Source organism: Schistocerca americana, chromosome 1, assembly GCF_021461395.2.
Source record: "Schistocerca americana isolate TAMUIC-IGC-003095 chromosome 1, iqSchAmer2.1, whole genome shotgun sequence".
Lineage (NCBI taxonomy): Eukaryota > Metazoa > Arthropoda > Insecta > Orthoptera > Acrididae > Schistocerca > Schistocerca americana.
The window spans coordinates 387,818,364-387,842,173 of NC_060119.1; the positions used below are offsets into that span (position 1 = coordinate 387,818,364).

The window sequence follows — 23,810 nt, forward strand, 5'->3', positions numbered from 1 at the left end:
AATGGTAAATTGGTAAGAGACATGACTGAAAACATTCAGAGTATCTATCAAACATAAGCTAATATCATTAGTTAATATGACAGATGACACAGAAAATAACAGAAGAGGAAAAACTTACAACAATTTAAAAATCACAAATTCACTTTTCAAGGAAAAAGGATATACACAAGTATACCGGGGCCAGCAGAGGTCTTAGATCAATAATTGACTACATCTTAGTAAATGATAAGCTAGCAGGCCACGTAAGGGATACAAGAGTTTATAGAGGACAAGATATAGGATCAGATCATTTCTTACTAATTTCCAGAATAGATCTTTTTACAAAATGGAAGAAAATAACTAAACAAGTAACAAACCAACAAGACTAAAGCGTTTATAAGGTATACTTGCTTGAAGAGCACAGTATCAGACACCTGTACCAAAGGAGATTAAATGAAGAACTAGCAAACTTACAAACTAAAGACAATATAGAAGAAGAATGGCAAACTCTGAAGAATACTGTATGCAGAGTAGCAGGAGAATCTCTCAGTAAAAAGAAAAGAATATGGAAAAGAAAAGAATACGGAAAAGAAAAGGCCTAAAAATTTGGAATGAGGATATAATGAAAGCTGACAAAGAAAAACAGGATGCATATATAAAACACTTAAGCAGCCCCACTATTGAGAACAAACAATACTATAAGGAGAAAAGAAATAATGCTAAATGCATAGTAAGGACAGCACATCAGGAGCACTGGGATAGGTTTATTTCTAATATCGAACATGATATCCACGGAACACAACAAATGGCATATTAGGTTTTAAAAACCTTAAACACAACAGAAAGAGAAGATACAAATAAGTAGTATTGAAAAAGAACACTGAAGTACTGAAGAAGAACATTACAGCGAATTGTGGTATGATCATACAGCACAAGAAAATGAAATTGGCCAACTAGACGAGAAAGGATTAGATTAAATACAGTCTGATGAATTAACATCTGCACTAACATCACTTAAGAACAGAAAAGCAACAGGAAAAGACGGCATTAATGCTGAATTATTAAATTATGGGGGAATGATGCTACACTAATGACTGCCACATCTCTTCAACGAATGTTGGAAGAAGAAGAAGACGAATAGTATTCCCAAAGACTGGAAAACAGCTAGAGTAATATCAATTTTCAAAAAAGGAGCTAAAAGCCTATGCAGTAATTACAGAGGAATAAGTTTACTGGACTCAACATACAAGGTGTATGCTGAGATTTTAAATCCAAGACTTAAAAACATAGCAGAAGCAGTACTGCATGAGGAACAAATGGGTTTTAGGAAAGGACACTCCACAATAGGTGCAGTTTTTATCCTACAGCAAATAATAGAAAAACGGAGAGTGTATAATAAAGAAACACACATTACTTTTATTCACTTTAAAAAAGCTTTTGACAATGTCAACATATATGGAAATCAGAATTTCAGAAAGGCAACTACCTAGACAGGAACATTATTTTAAATAATTTACTATATGCTGATGATGCAGTGATCCTAGCAGATAAGGAAGATGACCTTCAGAAAGGAATCTACTTGCTAAAACAAATAAGTGCAAAATTTAACATGGAAATTTTAAAAGAAAAAACTGACACTGGCCTTCATGGAGAAAGAACCAATCAGAACCAAAATAGTGATAGACCAGAAGATTTTAGAGCAAGTAAACCATTTCAGTTACCTCGAATGTGAAATGACATATGGCTACAGCAGTATATTGAAATCAAGCTTAGTAAATTCACTCGGCTATGTGTAACAATCATCAGGAACATAAAAAACAAAACCAGGAAAAACACTCAAATTAAATTTTACAAAACTGTTGCAGTTCCCACACTGCTCTATGGAAGTGAGACAGGGGTGATTACCAAGAAGCAAGAAAGCCGGATTCAGGCACAAGAAATGAAATTCCTTAGAGGTGTTAAAGGTTGCACAGGAGACGACAGGCTAAGAAATCAAGATATTAGAGAAGAACTGCAAATCTTTAGCCTTAATGATTGAATTTGAGATTACAGAAGAAAACAGAACGAACATCTACAAAGAATGGAGAGTGAGAGACTTCTCTTAAAGACAAGAAATTATAAGTGCCATGGGAGAAGAGACAGAGGAAGACCACAACAGAGATGGGTACTGTAACAGGCAACGATCATTCTAAGAGTACTTTAAATGTCTGTATATATCATGAGATGAATGAAAAACATAGATAGTCATGAAGTAATGAGATTTCAAAAACATGCTAGATAAGGTTTTTGAATACAAGTGATTAAAGCTGGGGTAAAAGAAATACAGAATGGAAATGCTAAACGTCAAACTATTATTCAACATACAAGAAAGGCGTTTGACAAAATATAAAGGACCAAAGACCTATGAGGCTCTCAACCATAATTTTAACAATTTTTACTGAAATAATCACCAACCTTACAGAAGTAGCATAAGATCTTAATCAAACATAGGAAGAAGATAGCTTTAGAAGCCAATATAGCACAGTGTACTATTTATAAGTTGTAAGAAAGTTATGGTGACAGCAATGAGCATGATTTACTCCACTGACAAGGCTTCATATATGTTTGAAAACTTTTGATTCAACCTGAACATAATTGGTACTCAGATTTCTTTAGAAACACCACAAGCAAGCTATGTTAGCAACTGAAAAATACGCAAATCAATGCTACAGTTTCTATTACACTGCATCACAATAGTGAGACATGCAGAATTTAACAAAGGGGTCGGGCAAGGAGATTCCATATTACCAAGCTACACTGTCTAACAAATAATGTGAAGCACCCAGAAGTAGAGGAAACAAAGTGAAACTTTATGGGCTGAGAATGTGAGTGAAGTTTACAGTGTCTCACTTCACTAGCATGTTGTGAAGATACAATTGCAAGAAAATTCTGTAACAGTGGTTTATTAAATCAAACTATGGAAAATCCGGGATGGAATGTAACAATACCAGAGAAGGAAAGTTGCTACTCACCATATAGCGGAGAAGCTGAGTCGCGATAGGCACAATAAAAGGATTCACACAATTAAAGCTTTCAGCCATTAAGGCCTTTGTCAGCAATAGACACACACACACACACACACACACACACACACACACACACACACACACACACATCTGCAGTCTCAGAGAGCTGAGCCCACACTGTGTGCATCTCCGCTACATGGTGGGTAGCAACTTTCCTTCTCTGGTATTGTGACAGTGGTTTATTAAGTTTATTAAGTGAGGAACTGAAGAAAGTGAAGTCAGCAGCTTATGAAGAGGCACATTCTTGGTACAAAAAAAGTGTAATATCTTCACATATGTTGTTCTAAAACCCGTAGTATTTCTCATTTCACTAGCTATCGATTGCTCTTAAAAATTACATTCTTTCACCAAAAAAATCTGTAGTTATTGGAATAACACAGTAGATAATGAAATTTTACATAATAATGATATAATAAGATACTCTCCTCTTTGCATGCTCTCATTTGCCTAAGTCTCATTTCGATATCTGAAATCATTTATGTAATATGAGGAATGTAGTGCATATTTTACTCTGGTTTTATTGCTGGTGCAGCGTGATTGCAAATGAGTGTGCTCATCACATCAATTCTGTCGAGATTGGTGGCAGATATATAGCGCTACCCAAGCCCAAAGATAAATTCAGTATTTTAGCTACATTTCATATGCAACAACATATTATAAAATATGCACCAAACGCAATAAAGCGACCTCTATTTTTCACAGCACACTTTTCCTAATTTTGCGCTGTGTCTTACTTTCGCATGAATATCACAATAACTATGACCATTAATGAAATGACAGGCACATCATCACGAAGCTAACATATAAAGCTATAAGTAAAGCAGAAATGAATTTTTTCACCAAAGAGTTTTATTAAGGTCGTTTGAAAAAGATTGCAGGGTGCACACCACAATTCTGCCTTTACTGAGCAGCTGCAAGCTGGAAAACACTTATCGGCCTCCCCTTCCGAACAAATGAATGAACTTGCTCAGCACTTTGGACGAAAACTGGTCACTGTGCATCGGCCACCACATTCTGCGCGAGCTATAGTTGCAGCAAGCTTGTATACAAAGTGGGTGGTTTTATAGATGGTTCTGTCAGTGATGGGGTGGAATATGCCAGTGAGAGAACTGACACTTGTTTTAAACGCTGAGTATATGGGCTAAGTCTTTGTATCTAGGTCTTTGCCACAAATGTGACTTAGGTGGTAAAGAGTTGGAAGCAGGTTGGTAAGCTGAATTAGCAAATTCCAATTCTTAGTTATGTGCCTAACCGCTATTCAATGTCTTCAATCACAAGATTTCTTGGAAATTTAATACTAACTGATAAACAGAAGTACATGAGGGAAAATTATCAATGTTTTTTTAAAACTTGTTAGCACTAGGAGAGTTTTACAATGTCAAGTGTCAACTAACCTTTGTATGGTATGTTCTTTGTTTTTCTCTAGGTGCTGCAGGTCATCCTGTTTCCCGGGACATCTGCCACCTTCGTTCTCATGACATACCCGTGAGCTATATGGAATGACAGATTTGAATTAATATTTATACCAGAAATTTATCATACATTGTTGCTACCCTCAACACTTACAGATTGTAACATAGATAAGGAAACATATGATTTCAGTGGGAGGGTGCAGCATTGTATGGAGAAATACACTTGATAGGGAGGTTGCACATGACTGCTATTACCCATCTTAAATATATTTGAGCACTGAATGATACCTGTAACTAAAGTGGGTGACTTTCACACATGGTAACATTACAGCTGGAATGTCATATTGTTGTCTCTTGTATTACTTCTGTCATGTTACTCTTACTGTAATTACTAACGTTAGTCCATAAATTAATAAGGGATTATCCATGTCAACAGTTTCATTGATTAAAACATAATCCCCTTTGCATTTGCATATATGAATTCAATGAGAAGTCCAGTCATCTTTACTTATTATATGTCAATTGGAATTCATTTCATAGAATACCTCTTTACAAGCCAGATTTAAACATTGTAGTGATGTCTCTGGCAGAGGATGACACAATGGTTGGTCGGTATCAATGGGCCCACCACGGCCTGTGGATGGAGCTGTTCCATACATATGAAAACAATGAGAGATTTGGGATTAATTTGCTTTGAGGCATTCATGCACTTTTCAAAGTTCATGTTATTGTGATAATCAAAAAATTTCATCCCAAATTTATATACTAATAATTTGTTTAGTATGAACTTACAAACACCAGCATCAAACTCAATAATAGTGATGCAGACAAATCTTTGTTCTCAGATTTCTCTTCAAGAACGATCTGTGGTGTGCAATGAGTACAACTAAATCTCAACCACACATGTAATATGTTGGTTATTATTTCTGAATTGTTTGTATGTACTGCAATCTTTCTTTGCAGACGACTACTTTTCTGCTGATAATTTCCACTTAAATGCCTTTTTCTTCCATCCAAACCTGAAGTTACCTATAATTTTATACACATATCAACTGCTTCCCAAAAATTGTATCTTCTGCTTTAAAACTTGAAGCAATTTTCTCAATGTTGGGTTTATTTTGTGCATGTCAACATTTTCCATTTTCAGTTTCTTCCCGGAATGCTTCTTATTTGGTGTGCTAAAAGATCTAGATTCCTTGTTAATTCTATGATCTTCACTCAGAATTAATTTCGAGCCACTCACAAATAAACCACAGCATCAGCAAAACGTGAAGCAATGTTTTAAAATTTTTAGGCTGGTTTTTATCAGCACTATTCTTAACGAGTTGTAATACATTGCAAACAGTATCACATTCTATTGTGCAAAATTGTCTTACTATCTACTTCCTCAACCACTGAATGTTTTCTACAGTCAAAAAAGGAAGGGAATGCAGAGACTGTCACTACAGGTCTATGCCAATGTGTCACTTGAGCTGATCTTTTAATGACTAGCTCCGAAAAAAGGACATTGTGATACATCATGGCTACAGTGCTGTTTTTATGACCATACATTCAACATTGTCTGCTCAGTGCATCCTTCATGGACTCTGTTGGTGATCAGTACAGCTTGAATTTTTGCATATTTACATGTTTTATTCCTTGATAGTTAAACATATGTATGCAAGGAATAAATTTATTCAATGTTGTAAGGAATTTATTATGGAAGTTTTACAGTGTATGTACATGCATATATGATGGGTTGGTGCACATTTAACTAATTTGTGCATATTTATGCATATATTTTACTTTTTCAGCAATGATTTTTGAAATAGAAATGTTTCACCATGATACTAGAAGAAGAAGAAGAAGAAGAAGAAGAAGAAGGAGAAGAGAAAGACCTGAGCAAATTTCTCCTTTTGTGTAGAAGGACTGTTACATATCACATTTCTAATTCCATAAATGGTCACTGAAAAATGAGAACATAGCTTTCAACAATGTGCAGTTGATGATCCAGTATAAAAAAAATATGCTGCTCAACAGCTTAATGTAAACTATACAATGTTCTTATTAGTAACTTGAATACAAAGCATTAATGTTTATTGTGGAGTGTTGATACTTGTTATTTGAGTTAATATGTCTATGTTCCTCCAAGACCAACAGAATATTCCATAAATATTAAACAATGTTCAATAATCAAGTGGAAAATTTTTAGAGTAAGGTGCAGCCATCACATCAAGAAACTTGATACAGTTTGTATTACATTACAAACAAAGCTGTCACCTGGAACAATTACATTTCCAAGAAAATTAAAAAGTGGTGTTTCCAGTTATATTAAATTTGTAACTAATGTGCTGTTATTGATAACTTCCGGAGTATGAGCAGGAGAAGACAAAATACTACAATGCTGAGGAGACAGAATACCACAATGCCAAGCAGTAATGCTTATTTGCTTCAACAGTGGATAGATGGAAATATAGTATTGTGCCAAGTGTGTGAAAAAATACGTCAATCTTATTTTTGTACTTTCAGAATATTTTAAAAATCAATGTGATTTTTGAGTTAGTGAGGGTTGTTTTTATTTAACTAAATAAACTTGCATTATTTTTATACTATTGTTATAGGTGCTTTGGGACAAAAAATTCCAGATTACACAACATTTACAAACACATGTTCACAGAAATGCTGTCAATAACACCCAAGTGTCTCCAAGATCCAAACTACCTTACCTGTAGCATTTTCTGCACGTGGAAGTGGAAATTATGGCAATGAAAATTTTTCAAGAGGTATCTGCAAAACGTTAGTTTCTGACATTTCTTTCAAAAATTTAAATAATGTAGAATTTTGAATGATCCTTGAAAAATATTCCGAATGAAAAGATCCTGATGAATCGACATTAAGGAAAAACTACCTTGGCAAAGTTTATGAAGAGATGAGTTTAAAAATTTATTTAATGAAACTAGTTTGTGTGTCAACTAACCTCCCCCCCTCCCCCTTACCCCAATACATACAAAAATATTTTCAAATAGAAACATAAAATACTGTATGGCCCGCAATGCTACACGGTTTGATCTAGTTACTTTATGATAAAGAAACACATTTTTTACAATTTTTTTAAACTTGTCCTTGCTCCCCCTCCCCCTCCCCACAAAAGAAGAAGTGAGACTCCAAACTACACCATTGATCTTTACTAATTTTCAATAAAATAATTAGTTTTAGGTAATACTAGACATAAGAGATGATATCGGTGACTCAAACTTGTGGTTATCTGACTCATGTGGGAAATTTATTGCCAATGTCATATGTGAAAAATGAAAGAATCTGAACCAGGAACACCACATCTCATTGTCTCCAGGGTAATGGAAGAGACAAAACATTCAACAACTGCTAGGATTGTTTGTGATGCATTACATCTTTTGTGGCCTCCTAAAGAAAATAAAGAAACACTCTTGATGATAGTTACAGATGCAGCAGCTTATATGATTAAGGTTGATAAAGCTTTGCAGGTATTTTATCCTACAGCAGTTCATAGAACGTATTAAACACATGCTCTTCACCGGTTGGCTCAGAAAATTTGAGTGAATTTTCCATAAGTAAATGCCTTAATTTTCTATTTGAAAAACGTGTTTGTGAAGGTGCAATCAAGAGTAAATTATTTACTGATATGATGCAAGAACTCTTATCCTCAGGCTCACTCCTCACAGCTACTTATGAGAGAAACAAAGTACTTAGCTCCACGGTATTTCTTTCCAAATGGTAAGTAATATGTGTACCAAGTTTGGCTGAAATTAGATCCAGAGGTTTAGAAGGAATTTTTAATCCACAACTTTGCCTGCATATGCGCATGTCATATTTATTTAACACATTCACATATATTCGTACATATTTCACCTCCCTGTAGTTTCAGTTTCACACAGCTCAATGTTTATGAGGTCATATCTCCTTAATTGCATGTTGCACAAAGATATAATTTTGCATGTATATCAAGTTTTATATGTGGACACTGGACGCAAAAGTGTGTAAAGAAGTTATGAATTAAAGCACCATGTATCATGCAGCAGTTTTTCATGCATCTCAGTATTTATATGTCATACCTTCTGAACTATGTGCCATACAATGATATATTTTTGCAGATTTATTCAATGGTATATGTGAATACAATCTGAACATTTCTTTCAGGTTACAAAAAAGCAGACTTTTCTGGTTCTGCAACACAATCCTTTTTGCCTGGGCATAAATAAGAAAACACGTCATCTTCAAAAAACTGAGGACATTTTGTTTTACTTTATCACTGAGATTTTTCCCTTTTCGGTTTGCAGGTGTTGCCAAAATCCCATCTTCCATCTTTAGTTTCCTAGCTTTCTTCACCATTTTAGTTGAAACAGCAAATTCTTTAGTTGTTTTCTCAAGAGTCCAGCCACTTAGGGGTCAGGGTCAAAATTTGAACTTTACTGCAATTGCCTTAAGTCTGAAGCTTCATCTTAAGTTCTTCAATCAACATGTCCACACCTTTACAGTTTTGGCATTCTTCCATTTGTATATGAGCAATATCTACTTGGCTCACACCAGCATTTGTGGCAATTACCTTAGTAATGCTGCCTTGTGCTTTCGGAATTTTGTGCTTTATGTTTCCCATTGAATCCCTTTTGCTGATCTGTTTAAGTTTTAATGGTGACTCTCCAAGTGATGATAATGAAGTATTGGCAGGAAAGCAAGCATCAACAACATCCATGTCTTCAGAGGATGGTGATTCTTGCTTATCCTGGTGGGGTTATTCTTTTTGGGCCATTTCTTGTCTACATTTGGTACAAATTTTCTGACCAATTTTAAAAACTTCACTAGTCAGTAACTTCAACCTATCAGACATTGCAATGGCTACTGGTGTTAAAGCCTTCTTGGTTATGTGTTTTTCTTAACAAAATAGGATGTAGCAAGTCTTCTCCAGGAATTGAAATTTTGTCATCAACAAGGCATCATAGTATGAACAAATTTGAGCACATTCAGTAAAATCAAGCCCAGACCTACATCACAGAAGCTTTCTTAATTGATTGTAGTTGATTTTTGCCATAATATAATGGTGATGACTTATGACAATCAGCTCCATCTGATCCACAAAAGCAGCAGGGTGCAAGGATCTCTTGGTTCATTTCATAGCATAGTTTATTAATCTATAACAACCAACTTTGAAAGCTCATGAATACGCTGGTTTGAAGCTTAATGTCAGATGCTGTTACACATGCTGATGCCTATGAATCTTTCACTTAAAATTTCACAGTTTTTATAATTTACTTGTAACATATTCAGTCTTGTTTGTATATAAAATATGCAAATTACGTTATCAAAAGATATTGTTTTAGTGCTCGTCTTCAACTACAATGATGATCACTGATTATTCAAACACTCAGTATTCAACACTAAGATTGTACAATATCAACACCAAACTAACATCACACAGAAGACTGCCACTGTGAAAATTTTCAATAAAGAAAGCAACAACTGAAACTGGTGATTCAGCTATGTATCACTGTTACGATGACAGAGCTTTCAGAAACTATTGCTACTTTATAATGCCAACAGAAACAGTCTTGTAAGGTTAAAACATTCTAAATCAACATAGCATTCCTTTATGATCTTCGAGATTTTGTAGTCTTAAGAGCATTTTATGAAGTTTTATTATATTTATATTTTATACTGTAAAATAGTGTAAAAACACTTCTTGTTAGCATAGTTACATTTCCTAAACCACAGGCCCAAATCTTATACCATTAAAGGACACTACAATTACACATATTTTGATTTATAAGGATTAAAAGGATTAAAAAAAGACACAGTTGTGATATTGCCCCTCAACAATACCCTAAAATTCGCATACAGAAAATTTTGGCCCATTTTGCAGATGCGTATCTTTTCAACTAGGCATCCAATGTTAATTAAATTTGATCCATATATAGACATCATAGGTAGGAATAAACCTCTGAAGTTTTGGTGTGATTGATTCATACAAAAAGTAGCAATGGTCAGTCAAATCTTGGCTCTGAAATAGTAAGGCAAATTTTTTAGCCACTTTTGAGGCTTGTATCTATATTTAGGTGTGGCTAAATTCCTAATTTTTGCCATAGTGTGATTCAGCATAAATTGTTGCCTACATATATTAAAGCAAATGACCAAATTTTTGCTAGGCATTTTAAAAAAAGGCTAGCAAACTTGCCACATTTGCACCTTCATATATGATGCAAAGATGAGTAACCTCTCTTAAAGAGCCCCTAAAACTTCAACCACTGGAGACACTGGACTGAAATTCAGTGAATAACCATCAAAGAACTTATAGAAACGTCACACCAAATTTCGTGAGAGTTGGAGATGGTCGAGTGGAGAGACTTTTTAATATTGGTCCCTTTGACATGGAATGACCCACTACAGTCTCCACAACTAAACTACATGAACAACAGGGTGTGATGGAGATGGGCCCCTTGTCACTGAACCAGCTAATATGGACCCAGAGTGCAGCCAGTTGTAGAATCTGGACCTAAACAGCCCTTTGCACCCCCTCAGTGCTGCCAGACCCAGTCAGCATGCAGGGTTGCCACAAGTTTCCCCAATGCGAAATTCTCTGATATTTCCCTGATTTCCAGACAAGTTTTACCATTTTTCCCTTTCAAATTTTGAGATCTCAAGGGTAAGTTATGCCATAAGTTGACAATCTGTCTTTGCAGTTACAGTACAAGAAACAATAGGTGCAAATGAGGAAATATCTAATAAAAACTTGTAGCAGATGGGGTTTCCTGATGTGAGCAAAAACCTTAAATACTAACATCAACATCTTTTGTCACGAACTGCTTTAGCTGCAGAAAGCACGGCAAGTGGTATATGTGTTTCACTAAGACCACTGATGCTATTTTATTTTAATAAAATGAAACACATTTGGTGCTAAAAGACGCATTTCTTTGGAGTCTCAAGACATATTTAAAATATCACCACTGATTTCAGAAATAACCTCAGAAAAAAGTAGGCCTATTGAAGGAAATGTATAAGTTGGGGAAGAACTGTGTAAACCAACAGTATAGGCAACCACCAATATTACCCACTGTGATATATCTATTATTTTACAGGTATTGTGTGATATATGAGTACACAGCATACAAACCCCAGCAACTGACACAATTTTCTCCTTCTTATCACCCATACTTTCTAACATATAAACTACTTTTGAAGTGCCAAAAGCAGTAGAGCAAATAAAATGGATATAAAATGCCACATTGTACAACGTACTTGCAGTGGGGCAGTCACAATTCCTGTAATCCCTCGCTCATGGCCTCTGGCCTGCTGAGGAGCACCACAGCCCTGGGTCCATGGATAAACCACGAAAATCCACTGCATTACACCAACATAAACAGACCCAGGCATATGGGCAGATCAGTGAGACTAGATCCATTACAGATACCCAAAGAAACGGCCTGCAGTTTTGGCCCGTCACAGAAATCCAGTCGTGTGGACAGCATGTTGATGAAATGAGACCACCGTGATCAATCAGTGCAACAGATAACTTGTTAAAATACTCTGAGGATTAATAATAATGAGGATAGGTAGTAACTCCCCGTAAAGACAACTGCTGAGCTACAGGCTGGCACATAGAAATGACAATCACACTCCCACAACTAAATTTTCAGCCATAGCTTTTGTCAGAAAACAAGAGCACGCATACATTCACACAATCACTCAGATACAACTCATGACCACATGACCGCCATCTCTGGCCGCTGTGTCCACAGTCTCTAAGAAACAGATCCAAAGCAACCACCCCTTATGCCTCCCTGCCTTTCGTCGGCAGATACTACGCTAGCAGCAATAAGTGGTGGCAGCACTGGCTGCATGCTGAGAGGACTGGTAAGGAGGGGAGAAGCAGTAGAAATGGGGAGTAGGGAAAGGGTGAATGTACTCAGCTGCACCCAGCCAGCAACGATGCATGACATCTCTGTAAACAAACCATTTAATCTACTGAGACAAAAACGAGATTTTTCAAGTCTGTTTTTTTTTCCCAAATTTCCATGACCTGCTTGAAATTCCCTGATTTCCGGAACCTGTGGCAACCCTGGCATGGATCTGTGAGTCTCGTCATACAGAAATCTCTATGTGAGGGGGATAGCATAGGGACTGCCCCCCCCCCCCCCCCCCCGCCCTCCTTTGGGGGAAATTAATGCAAGTTGTCCTCTTTGGCAACAATCCAGATATTTTTCCAACTTCCCAAGACATTTCTGATCCTACAGGCCAGTTAAAGGATGCAGGAGAGAGACGGGCAGGTGGCTGGGAGGTTAGTGTCCTTGGTAGATATCAACCGGGTCACAGATGAGGAAACTGTTGATACTGCTGGAAGGAAGGCACCGATGAGTAATGCACAGCTCCACTACTGACACTGACTGTAATATATCACATGAGTTGATCCTCTCATGACTAGCAGGTAGTACAAGGACCATCCGGTACCTCACAGCTTCAGTCTGTGCCTTCAATATTGCCTACTCCCTTGAATTAGTACTAAGCTGATTATGAACTTAGCTGATGATCGGCTTATCTTGGATGGTTGTTAACACACACTGAATACTGATACAAAATTAATTCACTCAGAATCAATTTGACAGTGATCTAGCTCCGGACAAAGTTGCTGCTCACAGATTTCTACAGTGTCACTGTGTAGCAACTTATGGCAAGTATCAGATAATTAGCATAATAAAATTAATACAAATTATGTTCATAAAATATAATTTTCAATAGATTAAGTTACGGAGTCAAGAAATTGGGAACAGAGTGATATTAAATCATGTCAAAAATAATATTAAAAGTCAATAAGGAACATAATGAATACAAAGCATTTTAGCATATATGACACATACACAAACCTACCTTCACATGTAGAATATTATTTGTTAATTTAAGTGCAGTGATTAATACAGGGAAACCCCATGGGAGTAAAAGTACTGCTGTTGACAATAACAATTTTAACACACCTGGTAGATCTATTTACCCGACATATATCTTGAAGTCTCTGATCGTCTGTATTTCCTGGACAACCATCACTGTCACTTTCAGAAGATTCACGGAATCTAGAAAAAGGCAACAATTTGACACAGATAATTCAACACAAACAGAAAGAGACAGTAATGGTAAAAATATGAGAAACACTATTCACTAACAAAACTGAAATATTCAAGTAGCAAATATTTTTACCTTACTGGGCAACTAAAATAAAAGTCTTTCCATACCTGATGATTCTGAATGGTTTACGTTTCTCTGGGAGCCTCTGACCACAGCCCCTTTCAAGACTGCTGGCACCAGTACTTACAGAAGATCCACAGGGGCTAGCAGTAAAGAGAAATATGGTTTACAGTTTAAAAACACAATATCATTACACAAAACAGAAAGTAACATTCTAGTATGTATTGCAACTCAGCAGGAAAACAATGTCAGTTATCAATAATATTTACAATGATTATATGTGACAGAAGTCAAAAAGTTCCTGGAATTGGTAGGCAGAAGGTAGTTGGACAATCACCAATGGAAATTTCATCTTTTTGCGTTGGCACCTACAAAGAAGCAGCATATATGCTGTAGAAAGTGCTCTATATTTGCAATGGGTTAATTAACTGATGTCTTAGTCATTGATGGCAGAAAAAAACTGAAAACCAATTATTCACAAACACTACCTTTAATGATAGTATATGAATCAAATTTCATGCCTTACAATCGAAATCACTATCTGAGACTCTTTAAATATCGAAAAAGCCTAAGGAAATTAGAAAATAAAAAAAATCACAACTGTTCCAACATTTTGTGATTTGTCCAAATGCACTAGAGATGACATCCAAGTGTGATCACACACTGACTTTCACGACTGCTGCCATTGCTACCATGGAATCACGCAGATGACAAATGGACACTAATTTTGGTTTATTATGTCCCACTGCTCTACTCAACATATAGCAGAGATGCTGAGTCACAGAAAGGCACAACAAAACGTTTGTTGGAAAGCTAGCTTTTGGCCAACAAGGCTTTTGTCAGAAATAGACAACATGCACTGCACACGTGCGCACCCACCCACACACACACACACACACACACACACACACACACACACACACACACACACACACACACCACAGTCTCTGACAGTTGGAGCCAGACTGCGAGCAGCAGCAAATTATGGGAGAGGCAATCAGGTGGGGGAAAGGAGTAGGCTGGGATGGGGAGGGTGAGGGATAGCAGGATAGGGGTGGGGGACAGTGAAGTGCTGTTGGGAGTGTGCAGGGATGAGGTCGAGAGCGGAGCAGTTAGGTGCAGTTGGGAGGTTACACAGAGGGCGGGGGAGAGAGAGAGTGTAACGGTAACGGAGAGAAGTAAAGAGACTGGGTGGATTGGTGGAACAGAGGACTGTGTAGTGCTGGAAAGAGAACAGGGAAGGGGCTAGATGGGTAAGAACAATGACTAACAAAGGGTAGGGCCAAGACAGTTACGGAAATCTAGGATATATTGCAGGGAAAGTTCCCACCTGTGCAATTCAGAAAAGGTGGTGTTGGTGGGAAGGATTCCAGTGTCACAGGCTGCAAAGCAGTCACTGAAATGAAGGACATCGTGTTGGGCAGCGTGCTCAGCCACAGTTTGTCAGTGACCATCCATGCGAACAGACAATTTGCTGGCTGGCATGCACATGTAGAATACAGCACAGTGGTTGCAGCTTAGCTTGTAGATCATATGACTGGCTTCAATGGCAGTCATTCCTTTGATGGGATAGGTGATGTTTGTGACCGACTGTAGCAGGTGGTGGTGGGAGGATGTATGGGACAGGTCTTCCATCTAAATCTACTACAGGGATATGAGCAGTGAGGCAAGGGATTGGGAGCAGGGGTTGTTTAGAATGGACGAGGATACTGTGTAGGTTCAGTGAGCAGCAGAAAACTACTGTGGAAGAGGTAGGATGGGTAGTGGGAAGGACATTTCTCATTTTTTGGCCCGAGAAGAGGTAGTCGAAACCCTGGTGGAGAATGTTATTCAGATGCTCCAGTCCTGGGTGTACTGAGTCACAAGGGGAATGAGCCTCTGTGGCCGGACGGTGGAGCTTTGGGAACCGTTGGGTGACTGGAGAGATAAGGCAGAGAAGATCTGTTTTCGTATAAGATTGGGAGGCATTTTTTTGCCAAAAGCTAACTTTTCTACAGTTTTGTTGTTGCACCTTTCTGCGACTCAGCATCTCCACTATATGGTAAACAGCAACTTTCCTTTTCATTATATTGTTACATTCCATCCTGGATTTTCCACTATTTGATTTTGCCTTAAGGGTAGCAACTTTCATGCAAGTGAAAATAAAAACTGAAGTACTAAGTGGATATCATTTATTATGAGTTCATCGCAAATGGCCAGACTGCAACTAAAGAACTTCATATGAATGTCCTCTACCACTGAAGACTTGCTAGACATGCTATCAGAAGGAAAATTCAAGAAAAAAAAAATGGCCAGATTACCTAACTTTATTGTATGACAATAACCCTGAAGAGCAACCACTAATGCTTAAGCATTTCTAGCCAGGAATTGTAATTACTACACTCGAACATTGCTCCCACATGTAAAACATTCATACGTCGATCTGTAGCTGTTCTCATAGTTAAAAATAAAATTTCAGTATCAACAAAATGCTAACTCTGAAGACATGGTGGACAACACAACACAAAAACAGCTTTGTAACAAAGGATTCCAGGAAAGTTTCAGGAACTGTATTGGCACTAGTGCAGATATGTGAATACAGTAGGAAAGTGAAAAAATATAAACACATTAGGTATTTTGCTTTTAAACAATTACAGAAACTTCTTTACATAACCTTGTAAAGCATTTCACGACAATAAGTAAAAAGCTTACATCACAAACACTAAAATATGCAAGAGCAGGCATTGCCTGCAGGGTGAGCAACTGCTAAAGATAAATGTTTGAAAACAGCCACAAGATGCAATTTGTATTTTTTATTTACCAGTTTAATTCTTCAAATGAGCAAGAGCATCATCAGAATATACACTGCAAAAGAAACAAATTGAGATATTATGGAAAAATTTACATTGACGTTCCATAAAGTACTTATTCCATTTCTGTAGTAGCCACCAGAAAGATCGCAGGAGGCGCACATTGGCACGGCGCGTCACGGACGGTAGTTGCCGCAAGTAGAGTCCTGTCCACCAGAGGGCACGTGAGAATTCGGACGCGACCTCTGCCGGCATGACAACAACAACAACTCCGGCAGCACGGGCCGTGCCCAGTCAGTTAACATCGGGAATGCCTAGGACACAGTCCCGGTCTACGCTAAGTGCAGTGCGACGTAAACGTTAACAGTGTTACTACAATTTCCAATATGGTGACATGTTTAAAGCAGCCTGACAGCATTAGAGATTGCATTTAAAGTTGGCTGACAACTCTATACAGATTAAACTGGCTGCACTATAGTACTTAAACTTATTTTTAAGTACATTTACACTACAGTAGTAAACAATGACAGTGACAGTGCCGAAGATGGACTTGTAACATCCATAGTATAGTGTATCCAATGATATTTTACAACTACAGGAAACAAAATATACATTTTAATCGTCTCTTTTATGGGTAGGTGTACAGGCATCTCACATCTTTAAATACCTGTTTATCTTTCAAAAAATACGAGTACATCTATAAAAATTAGGATATCTTTCAAACTATGTTATAAAAACAAAGATGAGGTGACTTACCGAACAAAAGCACTGGCGGGTCGATAGACACACAAACATACACACAAAATTCAAGCTTTCGCAACAAACTGTTGCCTCATCAGGAAAGAGGGAAGGAGAGGGGAAGACGAAAGGAAGTGGGTTTTAAGGGAGAGGGTAAGGAGTCATTCCAATCCCGGGAGCGGAAAGACTTACCTTAGGGGGAAAAAGGACAGGTATACACTCGCACTCACGCACATATCCATCCACACATACAGACACAAGCAGACATATTTTAAATATCTGGATACTTCCCACTGACACCAACCTATCAGAGCTCCGGAGATGGGAACTTGCCCTTCAATATACCCTCTCTTCCCGTTACCCACCAGGCCTCAACCTCCGCTAATTTCAAGTTGCTGCCCCTCGTAGATCACTTGTCACTCAACAACATCTTTGCCTCTGTACTTCCGCCTTGACTGACATCTCTGCATATTTATGTTAGTATCACACAGCAGGTGTTACATTTTGGTTACTCATCTACAGCACTTCATCAAATAACTGGAAGGACCCATGTAAATTAAAATCATTTTATTCATTTAATAAATTTTGCGGGTTTTTCTTCTATTTTATAAAAATTTTCAATTCTTCCAAAACTTTTAACAGAGTTCCTTTATCTGCAGTGTGTATAATTTGCATACTATTTTCAATCTCACATAAGTTATGTTTAGTTGTTCTCATATGTTCATCTAATGTTGTGCAATTTGAACTTAGACTCAATGTTCCTTATAACATATTTTAAATGTTCTTACAGTTTGGCCAACATACACTATGTGATCAAAAGAATCCAGACACCCCCAAAAACATACATTTTTCATATTAGGTGCACCATGCTGCCACCTACTGCCAGTTACTCCATATCTGTGACCTCAGTCGTCATTAGACACCATGAAAGAGCAGAATGGGGTGCTCCGCGGAACTCACTGACTTTGAATGTGGTCAGGTGATTGGGTGTCACTTGTGTCATACGTATGTATGCAAGATTTCGACACTCCTTAACATCCCTAGGTCCACTGTTTCCGATGTGATAGTGAAGTGGAAACGTGAAGGGACATGTACAGCACAAAAAGTACAGGCCGACCTTGTTTGTTGACTGACTGGCACCGCTGACAACTGAAAAGGGTTGTAATGTGTAATAGGCAGACATCTATCCAGACTAACACACAGAAATTCCAAACTGCATCAGGGTCCACTGCAAGTACTATGACAGTTAGGTGGGAGGTGACAGAACTTTGATTTCATGGTTGAGTGGCTGCTCATAAGCCACACATCACACCAGTAAAAGCCACGTGGTGTAAGGAGCACAAACATTGGATGATAGAACAGTGGAAAAACGTTGTGTGGAGTGACGAACATGGTACACAATGTGGCAATCCGATGGTGGAGTGTGGGTATGGCGAATTCCTGGTGAATGTCATCTGCCAGCATGTATAGTGCCGACAGTGAAATTCGGAGGTGATGGTGTTATGATGTGGTAGTGTTTTTCATGGAGGGGGCTTGCACTCCTTGTTGTTTTGCATGGCATTATCACAGCACAGGCCTACATTTATGCTTTAAGCACCTTCTCGCTTCCCATTGTTGATGAGGAATTCGGAGATGGCAACTGCATCTTTCAACATGATCTAGCACCTGTTCATAATGAATGGCCTGTGGTGGAGTGGTTACATGACAATATCATCCCTGTAATGGAGTGGCCTGCACAGAGTCCAGACCTGAATCTTATAGAACACCTTTGGGATGGTTTGGAACACTGAGTTCGTGCCAGGACTCACCGACTGTCATCGATACCTCACCTCAGTGCAGAGCTCCATGAAGAATGGGCTACCATTCCCCAAGAAACCTTCCAGCACCTGACTAAACATATGCTTGCGAGAGTGGAAGCTGTCATCAAGGTTAAGGGTTGGCCAACACCATATTGAATTCCAGCATTACCAATGGAGGGCGCCACACAGTTGTAAGTCATTTTCAGCCAGGTGCCGGATACTTTTGACCACATAGTGTAAATGCTCTGACGAATTTGGCCATTCATTACATGTACTCCTGAATTACTGTATTTGTCCTTATGTATATTCTCTTTGTGTATTAGTGCATGTCTAAGGAAGCTGCTACTTTATAATGCTACTTTAACTCTCCATCTTGGGAAATATCTCGCTATACAGTCTGTTATTGGCCCTTTTTATGTGAGTTTAATATACCTTTTCTTTTCTACTGACTTGCCTGTGTTATTGTTTTTCTTTCATTTAATATTTTTCTGTGTAGAGTGGTACAATTTCATCATATCACGTTCTTGGTAATTGTTTCTTAAAGCTATCTTTTTGATTGTCTGTAATTCTGCAGCTCTGTCCTCATCTGTGAGTGACAATTGGAATATTCTGTGTAAAGTTGAACAGAAATAAGCTCTTTTGTGCTGGACTAGATTATCTGAGTTATTCCCAATAATTATTCTTGAATATGTAAGCTTCCTGTAAACTTTAAAAATATGTTTCCCATTTGATCTATTAATTGACAAAATGAGAAAATTGATGCGACTATCAGTTTCATGTTCAATGTGAACTTAATTTTTGGATGCATCTGGTTCAGCTTGTCTGTCATTATTTCATTTAAATCTTCCTTGGTTCCTTAGAAAAGAATTATAATGTTGTCAACATACCAGTGATATTGTCAAATTTATCTAAAAATCTAATTTCCAAGTTACTAAGAAAAATTTCTGATATGATGCTAGATAAACTATTACCAATTGGTAGGCCATCTCTCATGTGGTAAATTTTTCCATTACATCTACATCTACATCTCTACACCGTGGTTCATGGCAAACGGTACATCCATGTACTAGACATACCATTCAGGTATGTGTGTTCAGTAATTATTCTAATCTTGTACTCACAATCCCTATGCTAACGATATGTAGGTGGATATAGTATATTCCTAGAGTAATCATTTAAAGCCCATTCCTGAAACTTTGTAATTGAATTTCTCAGGACAATTTAAGTCTATCTTCAAGAGTCTTCCAGTTCAGCTCCTTCAGTGTCTCTGTGACACTCTCCCACAGATCCTGCAACCATTCGCGCTGCCCTTCTCTGTATACGTTCAATATCTCCTTCTAGCAATATCTGGTATGGGTCCCACACACTTGAGCATTACTCTAGAAATAGTTACATGAGTGATTTGTAAGCAATCTCATATGCGGATTGATTGCACTTCCCCAGTATTCTACCAATGAAGCGAAGTTTACCATCCGCTTTACCAATGACTGAACCTATGTGATCATTCCATTTTATATCCCTACAAAGTGTTACACCAAAGTATTTGTATGAGTTGGTTGATTGTACTGATATTATAGTCACAGGATACTACATTTCTTTGGCTTGTGTAGTGCAAAATGTAACATTTCTGAATATTTAAAGCAAGCTCCCAATCTCTGCACCACTTTGAAATCTTATAATATCTGAATGAATATTTATGCAGCTTCTTTCAGGTAGTACTTCTGAAAACAGTCAATAATATACAACATGGACAGTAATGGTCCCAACACACTTCCCTTTGGCACACCCAAAGTTACTTCTACATCTGACGATGACTCTCCATCCAACATAACATGCCGTGTTTTCCCTAACAAAAAGTGCTCAGTCCAGTCACAAATTTCACTGGACAATAAATGGGGGTTTGGAATTGAGTCAAATAGTTTTAAGAAATCAAGAAATACAGCATCTATCTGATTGCCTGGACCTAAAACTTTCAGTATGTCATGTGAGAAAAGAGCGAGTTGGATCTAACATGACCGATGTTTCCGAAATCCATGCTGGCTGGCGGCACTGAGGAGGTCATTCTGTTCAAGATACCCAATTATGTTCTAAGATTCAACAACAAATCAATGTCAAGGATATTGGACAGTAGTTTTCTGGATCACTTCTACTACCTTCTTGTAGATGGGCATGGCTTGTGCTTTTTTCCAAGAACTGGGCACATTTTTTTGTTTGAGATAGCTATGATAGATTATAGTTAGAAGAGGGGCTAACTCAGACACAAATTCAACACAGAAACTGACAGGGATTCCATTGGGGCCTGAAGCTTTGTTCAGTCTTAATGGTTTCAGCTGCTTCTCAACACTGCTAACACGAATACTTATTTCATTCACCTTTTCAGTGGTGTGAGGATTAAACTGGGGCAATTCTCCTGCGTTTTCCTGTGTAAAACCACTTTTTGAAAATGGAGTTACACATTTCACCATTTGCTTTGTAACCCTCAATTTCAGTTCGTGTCTCATTCACTTGGTGCCACTAACAGCTTTTACATGTTGTTGTTGTTGTTGTTGTGGTGTTGGTGGTGGTGGTCTTCAGTCCAGAGAATGGTTTGATGTAGCTATCCATGCTACTCTATCCTGTGCAAGCTTCTTCATCTCCCAGTACTTACTGCAACCTACATCCTTCTGAATCTGCTTAGTGTATTCATCTCTTGGTCTCCCTCTACGATTTTTACCCTCCACGCTGCCCTCCAATGCTAAATTTGTGATCCCTTGATGCCTCAGAACATGTTCTACCAACCGGTCCCTTCTTCTTGTCAAGTTGTGCCACAAACTCCTCTTCTCCCCAATCCTATTCAATACCTCCTCATTAGTTATGTGATCTACCCATCTAATCTTCAGCATTTTTCTGTAGCACCACATTTCGAAAGCTTCTATTCTCTTCTTGTCTAAACTATTTATCGTCTATGTTTCACTTCCATACAAGGCTACACTCCATACAAATACTTTCAGAAACGACTTCCTGACATTTAAATCTATACTTGATGTCAACAAATTTCTCTTCTTCAGAAATGCTTTCCTTGCCATTGCCAGTCTACATTTTATATCCTCTCTACTTCGACCATCGTCAGTTATTTCGCTCCCCAAATAGCAAAACTTATCTACTACTTTACACGTCTCATTTCCTAATCTAATTCCCTCAGCATCACCCGACTTAATTTGACTACATTCCATTATCCTCGTTTTGCTTTTGTTGATGTTCATCTTATATCCTCCTTTCAAGATACTGTTCATTCTGTTCAACTGCTCTTCCAGGTTCTTTTCCGTCTCTGACAGAATTACATTGTCACCGGCAAACCTCATAGTATGTATTTTTTCTCCACGGATTTTAATACCTACTCCAAATTTTTCTTTTGTTTCCTTTACTGCTTGCTCAATATACAGATTGAATAACATCGGGGAGAGGCTACAACCCTGTCTCACTCCCTTCCCAACCACTGCTTCCCTTTCATGCCCCTTGACTCTTATAACTGCCATCTGGTTTCTGTACAAATTGTAAATAGCCTTTCGCTCCCTGTATTTTATCCCTGCCACCTTCAGAATTTGAAAGAGAGTATTCCAGTTAACATTGTCAAAAGCTTTCTCTAAGTCTACAAATGCTAGAAACGTAGGTTTGCCTTTTCTTAATCTTTCTTCTAAGATAAGTCGTAAGGTTAGTATTGCCTCACGTGTTCAAAAATTTCTACGGAATCCAAACTGATCTTCCCCGAGGTCAGCTTCTACCAGTTTTTCCATTTGTCTGTAAAGAATTCGTGTTAGTATTTTGCGGCCATGACTTATTAAACTGATAGTTTGGTAATTTTCACATCTGTCAACACCTGCTTTCTTTGGGATTCGAATTATTATATTCTTCTTGAAGTCTGTATCGCTTTACATATGACCAGAATTTCTTTGGGTTCTGTGGAAGATTACTTGACAGTCTTCTACTATGGTAGTTATTGAAGGCATCACACATTGTCTGTCTATCTATAGCACTACACTTTGTTTTACAGCTATTATGCAGTAATTTCTGTTTCTTTAGAAGTTATTTTTACAATGACAGTATATCATGGAGGTTCCCTCCTGTTATGAACTGTTCTACTGAGTAAATATCTATCCAGTGGCTGCTAAACCATTCTTTTAAACTTGAATCAGAGTTCCTCTACATGCTCCTGTCTTGTGTCTTGTGCTGAAAGTTTCAAGTTCCTCATTACAATAAAACAGTACTGACTTTTTATCTAGTTTACTGAACACATATATCTTTCTGCCCCCCCCCCCCCCCCTCACACACACACAACTGCATCATGGAAACTGATAACAGTTTCAATGTGGACATCCTCGAAGAGGTCAAGTCTATTTGTTGCTATTAGATTCAATATATTTCCATCACGAGTGGAGTTTCTAACTAACTGTTCTAGTTAGTTTGCAGATAAGGGCTTTAGTAAAGTTTCACAGGATGTCTTATCTCACCCACCACTAATTAAACTGTAATTTTCCCAATCAATTGTTGCATGATTAAAATCTCAACCAATGATTACGGTATGATCGGGGAACTTGCGTACAAGTGCACCGAGGTTTTCTCTAAAGTTTCCAATTACATCAGGAGATGAGTCGGTTGTGGGATAGAAGGATTCCATTATTTCACACCCACACCTAATACTGAATCTTGCCCCAAAAAAATCTCACATGCAGCTTCAATTTCTCCCTCAGTGGAATTGAGTTTATTGTCTACTGCGACAAATACATTGCCTCCATTTGCCTATCCTTTCGATATACACTCAAATTTTCTCGAAAAATATCACTGCTGTCAATTCCAGGTTTCAACCAG

At 37.8% G+C, this 23,810-nt stretch overlaps 1 protein-coding gene across 6 annotated transcripts in view; it reads right to left on the minus strand.

The window, feature by feature from the left end:
* Window positions 1–23,810, minus strand: part of LOC124601711 (telomeric repeat-binding factor 2-interacting protein 1-like) — a 200,141-nt gene that overhangs the window by 76,128 nt on the left and 100,203 nt on the right. For all 6 annotated transcript variants that reach the window (XR_006978582.1, XM_047136269.1, XM_047136266.1 and 3 more), the window contains 3 exons: window positions 13,687–13,782; window positions 13,432–13,527; window positions 4,439–4,534 (listed from right to left, as the gene is read on the minus strand). Coding sequence is in view for 5 of the 6 variants with exons in the window: in XM_047136269.1 (XP_046992225.1) it covers window positions 4,439–4,534; window positions 13,432–13,527; window positions 13,687–13,782 (288 nt within the window). In the remaining variant the exon portion in view is untranslated. The remainder of the gene's footprint in view (window positions 1–4,438; window positions 4,535–13,431; window positions 13,528–13,686; window positions 13,783–23,810) is intronic.